General features: G+C 33.4%; 1 protein-coding gene across 2 annotated transcripts; it reads right to left on the bottom strand.

The window, feature by feature from the left end:
* Positions 1–106: 106 nt before the first annotated feature.
* LOC106059700 (centromere protein N-like) lies at positions 107–13339 on the bottom strand. Of its 2 annotated transcripts, none has more exons than XM_013217387.2 (9): positions 13110–13338; positions 6537–6582; positions 6097–6147; positions 5145–5233; positions 4363–4542; positions 3793–3894; positions 3558–3633; positions 2439–2572; positions 107–489 (listed from the first exon to the last, which is right to left on the bottom strand). In XM_013217387.2, exons 1-9 carry the CDS (start codon positions 13278–13280, stop codon positions 289–291), a joined length of 1050 nt encoding a protein of 349 aa, XP_013072841.2. In that variant the 5' UTR covers positions 13281–13338; the 3' UTR covers positions 107–288. The 2 variants fall into 2 exon arrangements, with proteins under 2 accessions (XP_013072841.2, XP_055892527.1); XM_056036552.1 differs by lacking the exon at positions 107–489 and adding an exon at positions 529–1123 and having other exon boundaries at positions 13110–13339.
* Positions 13340–14233: the final 894 nt, after the last annotated feature.

The raw sequence follows: 14233 nt of genomic DNA, 5'->3' as shown, positions 1-14233 counted from the left end.
ATATTTAATTTAGACACCTTTTTTATAATTGGTCAAATGTACATTAAAAAAAAAAAATTAATACAAATATATACATATACAAACAAAGCTGTTTTAAAATACTTCCTAAAAAAATACTGAAAGAACATCATTTATTTCTTAAGTTTTGACTAAGAAATCATAATGTAAGCTATTATAAGAGGCTTCAGACATTGCCAGTGACATCTTTGAGGAGACAAAGTGCCAAATGGTGGGAGGACCTAAGTAAGTTATAATAAATAATTATTACATTGCTATCAGACACAGAATTCATTTGTTCCTAGCTTGTATTGTGAAGCTGTTGCGCTGTGCACTGCTGGCCACTGTGGTTAAGTGGGCTGGCAGTGGGAACTTGAGAACACCACACTTGGCTAGTTCATAGATTCCATCTAATACAGACTGACCTTTGACCTCAACACTGGATTTACACATTGTATCCATCACTGGTTTCCCATGGAACTTTACATTTAACTGTAACATAAATAAAATTCAAGTAACTCAAAACATTTAATTTATAGATGAATATTTTAAAGAATGTTATGAAGTTAATACATATGTGAAGATAAACACAAGTGGCAAGTTTTTCATATGTGAAGATAAACACAAGTGGCAAGTTAGTATGGAACAAGCTATATGGATGAAATAAATGTACCATACACATCAATATTAAATTGCTCTTAAAACGAAAGTACAATCGATTCAGTTTCTGTTTCAATTATAAACACCAATGTTACTTACCTGACAATTTTTTTTTCAGTCTAGTATTCAACTGCCCAAGAAAGGAAACTTTGAGACAATGCCAAAACTATAGAATGATATGTCTAATCAGTTATCTAAGAAAGATAATGCTAAGGATAATTCTCAACACACTCAAGAGAAAAGCTGAGGAGGTCCTTACTTAAGAACAGGCAGGGTTAGAGCTGGAAGAAGCACTGTTGAACAAATATTTAACAACAGATTGTTAGCAAGTGATGAGGAAGTTCAACATAGATAGGAACATAACATTATTGATGTTACCAAAGCCCTGCACCATAATGCAAATAGCTCAGTACTTGTAGGAGAGCAGCAAGGATGTATTATCTCCACAGTTCTATTGAACATATTTCTGATGCAGAAAAAAAAAGAAAAAAATTGTATGTGGTGGAGATCTTGCATACAGTTGAATGGTCAAACATTAGAAAAATTTGACATTTAAATATCTAACTAGAGTCAAACATAACTAAAGATGGAGGATCAATAAAGAGATATAAACCCATTGAGGATTGGCATCCATTGCCATGAGCAAACTGGAAAATCTGGAAGAGTAATATCAGCTTCCAAGTATAATTAAAGCTGTATTCTTCGCTAGTAGTCTCTGTACTCCTATATGGTTGTGAAAGTTATATACTGAACGCTGAGGCTCAAAGGAGAATTCAAACCTTTGAGAGTAAATGCTACAAAAAAAATGCTGGGTATCAGATACCAGGAAAATATGACTAATGAGTTTGTACTTTTACAAGTCAACATTCTGGCGAAAGCTGAGCTGGTCATATTGTAAGATATGACTCACTGTCAAAAGTCGTCCTTCAAGGTACAATGGAGGGAGCATAAAGAAAGGATTGTCCAAAAAAAAGCTGAAAGAACAATGTAAAAGAATAGACCGACCTCTCTCTTGATATCCTACTAAGAAAAGCTGCTGACCAGGAAAAATTGAGGGATTTAGTTATGCACGGTTACAGCACCCTATGACGAAAGTCAAGGGGCAGATGAGATAAGTGACAAGAAACAGATTGTAAGCATCAGAAACTAATGCACTTGTTTATATTGCAGACAATCCTTTGGGGAATCAAAGAGTCATAAAGAAAAAAAACATTGAAAAGAGACTGTCAAACAGAATGTTCAAGGAGGATTTCTATTTAGGAAGAAAAATATCTTGACCAAACTTAAGGAACTGTATAAAATGCAACATCCAATGAAAGCTTGGTTACTCTGTAAATGTGATAATGATGAGCTGGTGTGAAAATGACAAAGTGGGAAATGTCACAGAACTTAATGCAATACTAAGTGACATATAATAATAATCTTTATTGTCCGTGAGGAAATTTGTCTTACAATTAGTGCATTACACCAAACAGAACATAGTAACTATGAAGAAATATGTACATCCATACCTGACTCACTCATAATTTACATACGAAAAAAAATTATATCAAATTATTTCTATTTAATGATTTGATTGCCAGGGGTACAAAAGAGTGTTTGTGTCTGTTTGTCTTTGTCTTAGCATTGATCTAGAAAACAAAATGTCAATGGCTATATAGTGTAAGAGCACAGAACAAATGGCTTTTACAACTGTGGATGGTTCTACAAATGTAGATATTTGTTGCTTTACATGCTAGATTCTTTCTTTAATATTAGAATGTCATCCCTTGACTGCTCACCTTGTAATCCAGCTTCTCAAGGACTGGTTGGGATTCTGTGCCAAAGAGTTTTACCAATTTTGATTTTCTAAATTCTTTCTCTTCGCTGTCCTCATCATTGATATCATTTAGATCTCCTGTATCTTCTTCAGGAGCTAAAAGAAAAAAAAAAGAAAAAAATTCCAAGCTTTGAAAAGTGAAAACAAAGAATAACTGGAGACAGAATTATTTGTATGTTGTTATATATAAACTAGCTTTACCAACTGGCTAGGCTCATTGATTCGTTCCCTGATTTATTACACTAAAGGCCTACTCTTTTTTGAAAATTCAAAGATCTCCCAAAACATATTGATTGAAAATTCAAAGATCTCCCAAAACATATTGATTGAAAATTCAAACATGACCCCCCATCTCTCTTATGTCAGCCAATTGGTGAAGAGAAAAAGGTTAGCCTAATTAAAGCCTAATATTTAATACTTCCCACACATACTCTTGAACCATGAATTCTAGTATCCCTCATATTCAGTCTTCGATGCATTAAACTAATTAATTTTTTATATTGTCTGGAACATCACCCCCTCCCCCCTTTTTGCACTTCCAATTGGAACAACAAATTATAACATTCCCAACATACATAATATTAGCCAGTGAATTCTAGTATTCTGTTTTCTTTTCTATCTCCCACATTGTAACCCTTTCCCACATGTACTTTCACCTCTAATGTTGGAAGAGAAGAAATATTAATAATTATTTCTATAAAGTGTCTACAATGTCAAATTATGCACCAATGCTTAAGAAAAGAAGGAAGAAATATTTTGTGTGATTAAAAATGTGTATATAGAAATTATATATAGACTGCAGATATTTTGGGAAAATAACGCAAAATTATCACAAATGGTAATAAAAGGCTTGCATATTTTCTAAAATTTCTGTTTCAAGATTGTGTATCAAAACCATTTTAAATTTTCACATAAGAGGCAAGACTGTTAGAAAAATCTGTGTACAAAATTTCATGTAAATCCGCTTTGTAATTTAAAAGATTTCATAAAGATGAGTGGTATTTCGCATATATTTTATAACAATTATTTTAATTTGGTGTTTCTTTTCTTTGAAGCCAGCACAATGCTAAACTGAATATACCTTTTCTTTTTCTACTTCCTTTGTCAACAAATGGGTTTTCCTCTTCTTCCTGTTCTCTATACACTGTTGACTGAATCTGTGGATTAAATCAGATATAATAATATACATTGATGACTTCATTCAGGTCACTTCCTTGTTATGAAATTTTGAGCAACAGTATATTTTACAATCCCAAACTTAACAGTATGAATTTATCATGACCATGCAATGACACACAAATAGATAACTAACTGACCTGTCCATTGCCTTTTAAAACAATATCAGCCAATGATGCCAAATGGTGACCACTGAGTTGGATGTCTACTAAACCCTCAGCATTTGTAGCTGTAGTAATAGCCTGTAATTGTGCAGAGTAATATTTCTTTTCATTCTTTAAAATTTTCAATAAGAAACCATAAAGAACACAAATAAACTAGGAAAGACAGAAAATGGTCAAGTACAGAACTAGAAAATAGAAAGTAATTAAGTAGTGGGGGCAAACAGTTTTGATCTTTGCAAAAAAAAAAAAAAAATATTTCAAGCATTGACAAATCAGTAATTCAAACTTAATAAATATGCCATGATCCTTTTCTTTATTTGGTGCAAGAAAATAAAGTTTTCTGAAAAGATCAACAGTTCATCTTCAACTCAGTTTTAAGATTCAAGGCAAGGCATCTGTAATTATTTTGCTCATATTGGATATATAACAACAGAATATTAACAGTATTGACTGAGACAGAGGGAGAACTTCAACTCTCTTCAAAGTCACTCCCTGATGAAGATTATCCTAGTAAGCATGCCTAGTTCAATGACATAAGCTGCCTACCTTAGTGACAAGCTGAACATGTTTGACTCCTGCTTTACTCAGAATAAAATAAGGGGATCCAGGGAAGGTGACAACAAACACTGAACTGTTGTGGTTGTAGGACGTCCTCCTGCTTCCTTTAATTGAGCTCATGTGCATTCGCAGCCACACTCCACCAGCAAATAAACCCATGTTCCCAAACTAGACAATAAAGAAAAGAAAAAGATTCTGTTATCACCAAGACACATATCAAGTCATACTGCATCTCTTGAAATGCCATGCTAAGAAAAGAAACTGATGTTTGAAGGTCGAAGAGAATTTATTTAAACTTTTAGAGGGACACATAAAAAAAGTATCTTCTTCTTTAAATGAGGCACTAAAAATATTGACTTTTGAACCTATGGTTCTAGATTGATAGTTTATTGTTCAAGTTTGCATCATTCATAACTTTTCTTGGAATGTTTACATTAAATAGAAACTAAATAATATGAAGTTCAAGATGTTTGAATTCTTTATTGATAATTATGCAATAAGAGTTACATAGAGGTTTAGTCTAATAATAGATACACAATGACAATGTTTAAAATTATCAGCCTCACCATAAAATATTGTAAAAGTTTATAGGACTGAAGAGGATTTGACTTTTACATGACAAAGCATGGGATCTAGCTATCCCAGTGGTCTTACAGCCCATGGAGGACTCTGGCCTGTATCTTTCCATATGGACCATATTTTCAATATTGTTTTTTAGCTTTTAAAATCTACACATGAAAGACAGAACAAAGAGAATACTTAAATCTCACCACTTGTCCATCCCTCCAGTCTAATTGTAAATTTCTCAAAACTTTTGCTCTTAAAGTTCTGGGGTCAGAGTTCAGGTGCAAATTGTTACCTTTGTGATTAAAAAAAATACATAGATATTTTAGCATTACTTTTTTTTTATAAGATATACATGAAGATTACTGATAATAATTGTAACAAATGAACAAAATACAAAAAGTTCAAAGTAAAAACAAAGATGCCTCTTTCTGTTAAAATCAGAATGTTCACAGAAATAAGTTTACAACTTGTTAGCAAAGATTTTATTAGAAGAGTAGACCAAGTAGACAAGTGTTTTGCAATCAATAGATAAATGAAGTTTATAAAGTAATAAATAAGTAATACTGGGAGAAAATCAGCTCATCCATTTGAATGATCTTTTTATGGTCCTAATGTCATAGTAATCATTGCAAATATTGTGCTATTGAATAGATATTGTAAGTTGAGTAGGCCATACGGGTATGTAAAGTACTGTGAAATCATGTTTTAAAAAATCTTTAGGCCCTATTTTATCATTTTTTCTTTCACGACAGATATTTAGCATTATTTTCTTTTCAATAGAATATGAAATTTTCATGTTATTTGTATTGTCTCTGCACCAATATGTTTCTTATTTTTACATTTGTTTCGTTTAAGTCAAGTATTACATTAGTAATACAACTGGTTTGACAACTGCAAAACATACAAAATACAGGCGCATACAAAAAGAAATTCATTTGTAGAAAATACCAGTTGTGGCTAGAGATTGTGTTTGTGAAGTCAAATCATCCCAAACAATCAATGACTTGGTAGAGTTTAAGACTTTAATTGACAAGATTAACACATGGATAAGCGTAGGACGTAATTAATTTTTTTAAGGAATATTTTAGCTTAAAAAATAATATAAGTTAAGTTGATCAATACCTGTATTTAATTCATTGAAACCAATAAAATTACCTGATAGTTTATACACTTTCCACTGTTTTTTTCTGGAATGTAACTGCATATCTAGCACAAAACAAAAAAACAACACTTAAGAAGAGTATTAATTTCTCTTATACAAATCAATGAATGTCAATAAAATTAATTTACTAAAACTTATTTATTGTCAATATTTCTTGTCAAAAGAATACAACACTGCTAACTATGTGCTATAGTCTCAAGGCTATTGTTTAATCATTAACTACGCTATTGTTTCCCATACCATTACCCCAATGGATTAATAACAACAATAAAACAATTTGTCTTCAATAAATGTGCTTTAGAAGCTTTGGTGTATGTTACCTTTCATTGACATACATTTTCTAAGTATTTAATTTAAATAGCAAATTATATCAAGTTTCATTCAAAAGTAAACATATTAAACATAATAATAAACACTGATATAATGTACTCACAGACAAGTTCAAGATCACCTATAATTTCTTCATTCAAATTGCTCTCCTGATTGACACAATAAAAAGAATATTAAAATACCTTAAATTTAGAAAAAATTCATAATATATATGGGTAGACATTAACTTGATTATAACCATGGCCCAAAGACTGTTCTCAAATCAACTTTTTTTATTACTAACTTACAACTTTAGTTTATGTTAAGTGAACATCAATAGCATATCAACATTCTGCACACTTATAACATTTCCTTTGCAAAAACAAAATATCCTAGAATTCTTATCTTGTATGTTAGAGCTGTAGCATTTAACACTCAACAACAATTTGAATGTTTTACTTCTTAATATTTCTCAGCACAATTAATAGCAATATTCATTTGTCACGTACACTGTATCTATATTTAGCACAAGGTCTGCCAGCCAGAATTTTAGCTACCTCGGGAATTTCCATCATGCAACAAAATTATGTTTTGAAATAAATGTGATTGGTTTGAAATATTAATTATTGTACATTGAGCTGCATTTATTGGTCCGATTTTAACCAAGTGGCAAAGAGATATTTAGTCACATGGCAAAACGCCCAAAGCTCTGTAAGCTTGGAGATATTACCGGCAGTGTCGAGCGGAACGTGTTAGAGATAAGAGGTACTAGAGTCTCGTGTTAGAACTCAAAGGAAGAAGACATAAATTATATTATTGTGTAGATCATTTATTTAATAGAAATATATATTCAAGTGCATATAACCATTGTAATTATTTGTGAATAGCTTTTCCAAGTTTTGAATTAAAGTATTTGTTTTAGACAAAGAGAAGTTTCTTCATTGAATATATAATAATATACTTAGATCGTCTTGTCGACTAGCAACTTCTAGATGATCCTCTTATCAACTATCAACTTCTAGATGATCCTCTTATCAACTGGCAACTTCTAGATGATCATCTTATCAACTAGCAACTTCTAAATGATCATCTTAACAACTGATGATTTCTAAATCCTCGGCAACCACGATCATTGATTGTGCTATATAGATCAAGATAATCTTCAACGTGACATCATAGCACCATCTCAGATTGTGACACATTAATGGACTTAAAAAACAACAACATATGTGTTGAAGTTTTAATAAATAATTTAAAATGTGTTACTGAATCATAATTCTTTTTTATTTCTTAATATTTAGTATAGAACAAATAATTTTTTTCAGCTTTCAAGCATAAATAAATATATTTTAAAAAAATAAAATTTGTATAGACTATATATAAAGTACAAAACTAACCATCTTGCTTTATGTCATTCACCTTTTAGAGCTATGTGTCATAAAAACATGAATTGAACATACCATTTTAGATCTGAATAAAAACTAAAGTTCAGAAATAGGGAACAACAGACTCAAAGATACAAATAAAATATAAATTTTTATATCTACAAAAATGTCTCTAATTGACATTTCTTTTCAATATTCATATACAAGCCTCCCTTAATTTGTGATGGCAAATGCATAAAAATTTTCTTGTAATGGGAGAAATGTATTTTAAAAAGAAGAATGCAGTTGAAGCCTTTTTTTTGTGTGTAACACTATTGGAAGATATGGGTGACAATCTCCAATCCAATAGGAGACAAAGCTGTATATTTCAAAATGGGTTTTTTCACTACTGACCAGTCCACTGACATATCTAATATCATTCAACGGCCTTAATTAGCACAGAAGAATATGTAGGAACATCGAAATTTCAATTACAAGATGCTCTTGATAAACTCAATAATTGGTCCAAAGACTGGGGCATGTCCATTAACACAAAAAAGACAACATATACCATATTCTCACTGTCAACAAAACAACAAACAATAAAATTAACATTAGATAAGGAAGCTTTAGAAAAAAATGACAGCCCTACTTATCTTGGAGTCACCTATGACCCGAGACTAACCTGGAAAAACCAAATAGATAAAACACAGAGTAAAGGCATCCAGAGACTATCCCTCTTGAAAAAATTAGCTGGCACAGATTGGGGAGTAAATCACAACATCCTGAAAAAGACCTATACCAGTTATGTAAGACCTGTACTAGAATATGGTGCCACAGCATGGGGCTCAGCAGCCCAAACCAACCTTAGAAAAATAGACAAGGTTCAAAATATTGGTCAAAATATTGGTCTAAGGATAATGACAGGAGCAATCAAAACAACACCCATAAGAGCTATGGAGGAAACCGCTGCCCTGATCTCTCTGGATGAAAGAAGAGAAATAAAAATCCTTTCCCAATTCACAAAATTGGAAACCTTGGAGAGGCACCAACTCAGAACAAAAATCCACAAAACTGGCACAAAAAACCGTCTCAAAAGGACCAATTTCATACAGGAATCTCTAAACCTAAAAAAGAAACACCAACTTGAAAAAATTACTCTGGAATCCTCGATACACTATAATGAATCTCTACCCTGGGACGAAAGCCCTCTTCCTACTATAAGGGACCATATTGAAAACATAAAAAGAAAATCTGATTACAGACCAACAGAGCTCAAGGAAATAGTGAACTGTTTTCTACATACCAATTACCCTAGCAATCAGTGGATCAGAGTTTACACGGATGGCTAATCCCATAAAGCCACCACAAATGGAGGAGCTGGAATACTTATCGAATGGCCAGATGGAGGAAAACTAGAAAAATCCTTTGCAACTGACAGTCACAGAGCAGAAAGGGAAGCACTAGCACTAGCTGCTACCATGCTAGCAAATCATCCAAGTTCCCCTCACAGTCAGATTGTCTTTCTAACAGACGCAAAAACAACCCTCCAAAGCCTGCAAAACTCTGATTCCCCTTATATTAAAAACCTCAGAACAGCACTCACAAAGCTCAACCACAACAGCAAAAAAACTGTCATTCAATGGATACCAGCTCACATACAACTAGCAGGAAATGAGAAGGCTGACACACTCGCCAAGAGTGGGAGAACAAACTCACAAGTAAACTCTGCTCTCTATCCAGAAGAAATGAAGAAATTAATTGTAGATAAAATAAATGAGAAATGGACGAGCTCCCATCCAAATCACAAGAAAGATGATGCTTACTATAAGCTATCCCGACAAGACCAACGTCTAATCTTTCGACTCAGGACCGGACACAACAGAATGCGACAACACATGTTCCGGAAGCTCAAAATTGGAACCAGTGAAATCTGCCCATGTGGAGTATCACCAGAAAATGCCGACCACGTCCTCCAAAACTACTCTCTCTACCAAGAGGCCCGTATAAGACATTGGCCCCAAATCACCCCAATAGAAAGAAAACTATATGGAGAGCTCCCTGATTTGGAAACCACTGCGCAGTTCATCTCATGTATTGGTCTAGTCATATGAACACTCCAACATAACAATGAGAACGATGAAGAAGAAGAAGAATTCAACGGATGGTTTTATTCATGGTATCAACAGCTATTTCAAAACAACAGAAGAGTGGCTATTGGATCTTTCTTTTTCTTGGGGAAAATTAGCCGGAGTGACTATTGATGGAGCCAGCAGTATGGCTGTCAGCAAGAATTATTCAAAAAGTTGTATAGTCTAATGGAACCAGGTATCACGCTTCATTGCATTTTTCACTGTGGTAAGGTGTTGGATCTGGACCATGTGATGATGATTGTGTTCAGTATTGTAAATTTCATCAAATTACAAATATTAAACTACATAACTTCCAAAAGATTTTCTGACAGAAATAGAGTCAAAATACAAAGACTATCTCTTTTCCAAGATAGACCATGTTTCTGTGTGATTCATCTGAAAGCATTAACCTGTCAAATAGGCGGCTTCTCGCTCTGAAATACTCATTCTTCAGCACAATTTTTTTTAAAGTTTACAATGGTCACAGCTACATCCTTTTCCTAATGAACCTGTGTCATCCAAATAGTGAGTTGCATGCTTACTTCTTTGAGAAGGAACCTTTTCAAGTTTTCATGCTTCTTTTTATGCATTTCTGAACCAATTTAACAATTGCTGAAGAGCACTGACATTCTGTCGCTCAATAAAAAGAACTTTTGCATGGCATATTATTGCAATGTTGTGTATAAAATACAACTACAATTCAGAACAGGGAAGAAGCTTTAGATTATAGTGGGAGACTTCACTTGTGAAAAGAAATTGATTTCAAAGCACGGCATGACATTTTGTACCTTTGTCAAAATGTTTGAACTTTTAGTTTTTGTCATTTCTAGAATATGTTAGAATGATGCCGTTCTTGTCACTTGGCAATGATTTTATGATCATAATGCCTCTAGTGTATTCCACATTCCATAATAGCTAAAACAGAAAATTCATTCAAAAGAATTGAAATTTTCATTACTAAAGAAATTATACTTTAACCAGATGTATGTAATGGTTTGGTTAGCTGGATCAGTAACATCTAATTCTTTAAAAGTAGTTTTGTTTATAGCAGAGTTGCCTACTAATATGCATCTTGCATATTTTTACGCAAACGGACATAAAAATACGCGAGTACGGTTTATAATCTGAAATACGCATTTCCCCCTCTAAAGCCAAAAAAAAAAAGAATAGAAAAAAAAAGTAGTTATTGCTAATCATAAATATAGATCAGTACCTCAATGCCTGGAAATGGACTATTCCTATTAGATCTACTACGAGATAATATGGCTTTTTATTTTTCGCACGCGCTGATGCACAAACATTTAAATGTTTACTCGATTTTACTGATCTAAATAAAGCAGACTTCCTTTCTATGTTTTATTTCACATGACGTCTTCATACTGAATGGGAATTAATTGATAGATTAATTCTAATTCATCTACAATGGATCTAGAAATACAGATATTTTACAATATCAGGCATCTATAATAGAATTTAGGTAAATCTAGATTTAGAATTAAGATCTAGATCTAGATTTAAATATATCTCTATTTTACTAAATTCTAGATTAAGATATAGATCTAATTCCAATCTATATCAAAATGTGACCAGGTGTGTACTAGACTTAGATTTAGAACTAATCTAGATCAGGGTACATCTAATTATAGATGTAGACTACTGACTAGGTCTATTTGCTCAAGGCTCTATACATCTGTAACTAGACCTAGATCCACTCAAAAGCAGCAATTTCTGCCATACTACAAAGAGATTTTTTATGGCTATTCTAACTTTGTATAGGTCTCACTTTTACGATAGAGCTTACAATTCATTGGGATTGTTAAAATACCTTTAAATAGCCCTATGCACATTAAAAACCAATCAACTGTTAATCAAGTTGCATACAGATCTAGATCTTTTCTAAATCTAGATTCAATATTTTGTTAACCACCAAATTCAGGAGAGGGTTCTTTTGAGATGAGAAGGGCAGAGGTTTTAATAGAAGAAAAATTGGTTGAGCTTAATCTCTCTCTTAGCATGATAAAGGGAATCAAACTGATGTTCCCTGACTTGCAGAACGTATCTTTCTGTGGCAGATCAAAAGCTACTGAAATATTGGTTGAGCTTAATCTCTCTCTTAGCATGATAAAGGGAATCAAACTGATGTTCCCTGACTTGCAGAACATATCTTTCTGTGGCAGATCAAAAGCTACTGTTATAGTCACTAACGACTAGCTAGGTTCCGTTACTTATGTAGGCCTAAATTCAAAGAATGAAATCAGGGGCATAAAAGGCCGAGTGTGTTTTTAAAAGGAAAGTTTTAACTATGCTGATAAAAATTATTAAATTCTTGATGCTTTGTGCCCTACTTCACAACAACTGTTTGCGTTCTAAAACAACTTCAAGCACCAGAATAAATAGCTTTATCTTACAACAGCTATTCAACAGTCTCAATAACCCAGCATTTATATTAGAAACAAGTTCAATGACTAATTAGGATTATCTGCCTGAAAAAAATCTTTAAAATGTCTTATTAGTGATTATTATTGTACATGACGCAAAAAAAGCTTCTCTGCAGCAAAGATTGGTCTGAAAGAAGAAAATCTAAATTCTTTCAAAATGTGGTAAAATAAAATATTTCCAGTGTCTGGATACCTTGTAAAGAAATTGCCTATAATCAATAATCTAATTCTATCTAGATCAAGAATCTACGACTACACTGACTGCGGTTAGTACTAGATCTATATAATATTATAATTATGTCAATTATGTTATGAGTATATTAGTATTATTTATTAGTAGATCTAGTCTAGTTATAAATCTAGTACTCTACTATAATCTCTAGTACTAGTACTAGACTAGTACTTAGTTACATGACATAGAAGAGTATGACTACAAGTACTAGTATATGAGTCTTAACTTAGAAGAGTATGAGTACAAGTACTAGATCCAGTAAAATTACTGTATTAGACTCAAGACTGTATAACTGTATTACTATTACTATTAGTAGTATGAGTAAGAGTCAGAACTGACAGAACTCAGTCAGTTACTTAGTCTTAGTTAGTATCAAAATCATGTCATGATAATGATAAGTCTATCATAACTTGTCATAAGTCTAAGTCATAACTTTTAACTACTATTTAACTAGATCTATAGATCTATGATCTACTCATGATCTAGTGACGTCTAGTCAGTAGAAAAATCTAGTATAAGTATGAGGTCTACCTGAACAAGTTTAAGTATTTTGGTATAAATTTGTTTTTTAGGTCCTGAGAAAATCTGGTTGTTTAACTGTGAACTATTAAAACGTCCCCATCGCAAAAACGTTTCTTTAATAGTCGATGCTCTACATCTTGCAATTATAGATTGTATTATTTCTTCTATCATTGATGACATTTTACTTTCAAACTTTTATTTGTTTACAAAGAACCGCGTCTGCGTACAACTTTATTTCCGTTCACTCCTCTCAGCTGTCAGCACTGAGCTATATAACTCTCTCTTTTTCAATGTGGGGAAAAAATATTACTTTTTATACAAAAAGGGTGACAAGTCTAACTGCTCCAACTATCGAGGCATTACACTTCTGTCAGTAGCAGGAAAGATCTTTGCTCGAGTGTTGCCCGACCGACTAAACCAGTCTTTAGTGGACGAGGTCTTATCTGAAAGCCAATGTGGTTTCAGAGCCGGTAGAGGTACGTACATCTAACATGATATTTGTTCTGCGACAACTACAAGAAAAATGCAAAGAGCAGAACCTAAAACTGTTCGCTGCCTTTGTGGACCTCACCAAGGTTTTCGGCACGGTCAGTCGCGATGGTTTGTGGAGGATTTTGGCTAGGCTGGGATGCCTACCTACCTAAGCAGTTTCACGTAGGACAAAGAGGCCAGATCAGACACAATGGTGCCCTTTCTGATCACTTCCTAATAGAAAATGGCGTGAAGCAGGGCTGTACTTGCCACTACTCTATTCGCTATCTTCTTTGGCGTAATGCTGGGTCAAATGAGGCAGCGATTGCATGAAGGCATCTACATCCGGTTTCGTTCTGACGGCAATGTGTTCAATCTCCGGCGTCTACTATCCCATACAAGAACAAAGGAGATGGTCATAACGGAGCTTCTCTATGCCGATGATTGCGCCCTGCTAGCTCACAATGAACATGACCTCCAGAACGCGGTAAACGAATTTGCATACGCTGCCGCCTCTTTCGGTCTATATATAAACCTCGGGAAAACAGAAGTCATGTTCCAGAAGTCACCCAATGAAACATACTCAGACCCAAGGATCACAGTAAACGGACAGCAACTTAACGTGGCAGACCACTTCACATATCTAGGCAGTATAGTGTCAA

Source organism: Biomphalaria glabrata, chromosome 7 (assembly GCF_947242115.1).
Source record: "Biomphalaria glabrata chromosome 7, xgBioGlab47.1, whole genome shotgun sequence".
NCBI lineage: Eukaryota > Metazoa > Mollusca > Gastropoda > Planorbidae > Biomphalaria > Biomphalaria glabrata.
Note: the sequence above shows the minus strand (reverse complement) of the source record. Positions and strands in the feature narration are given on the sequence as shown.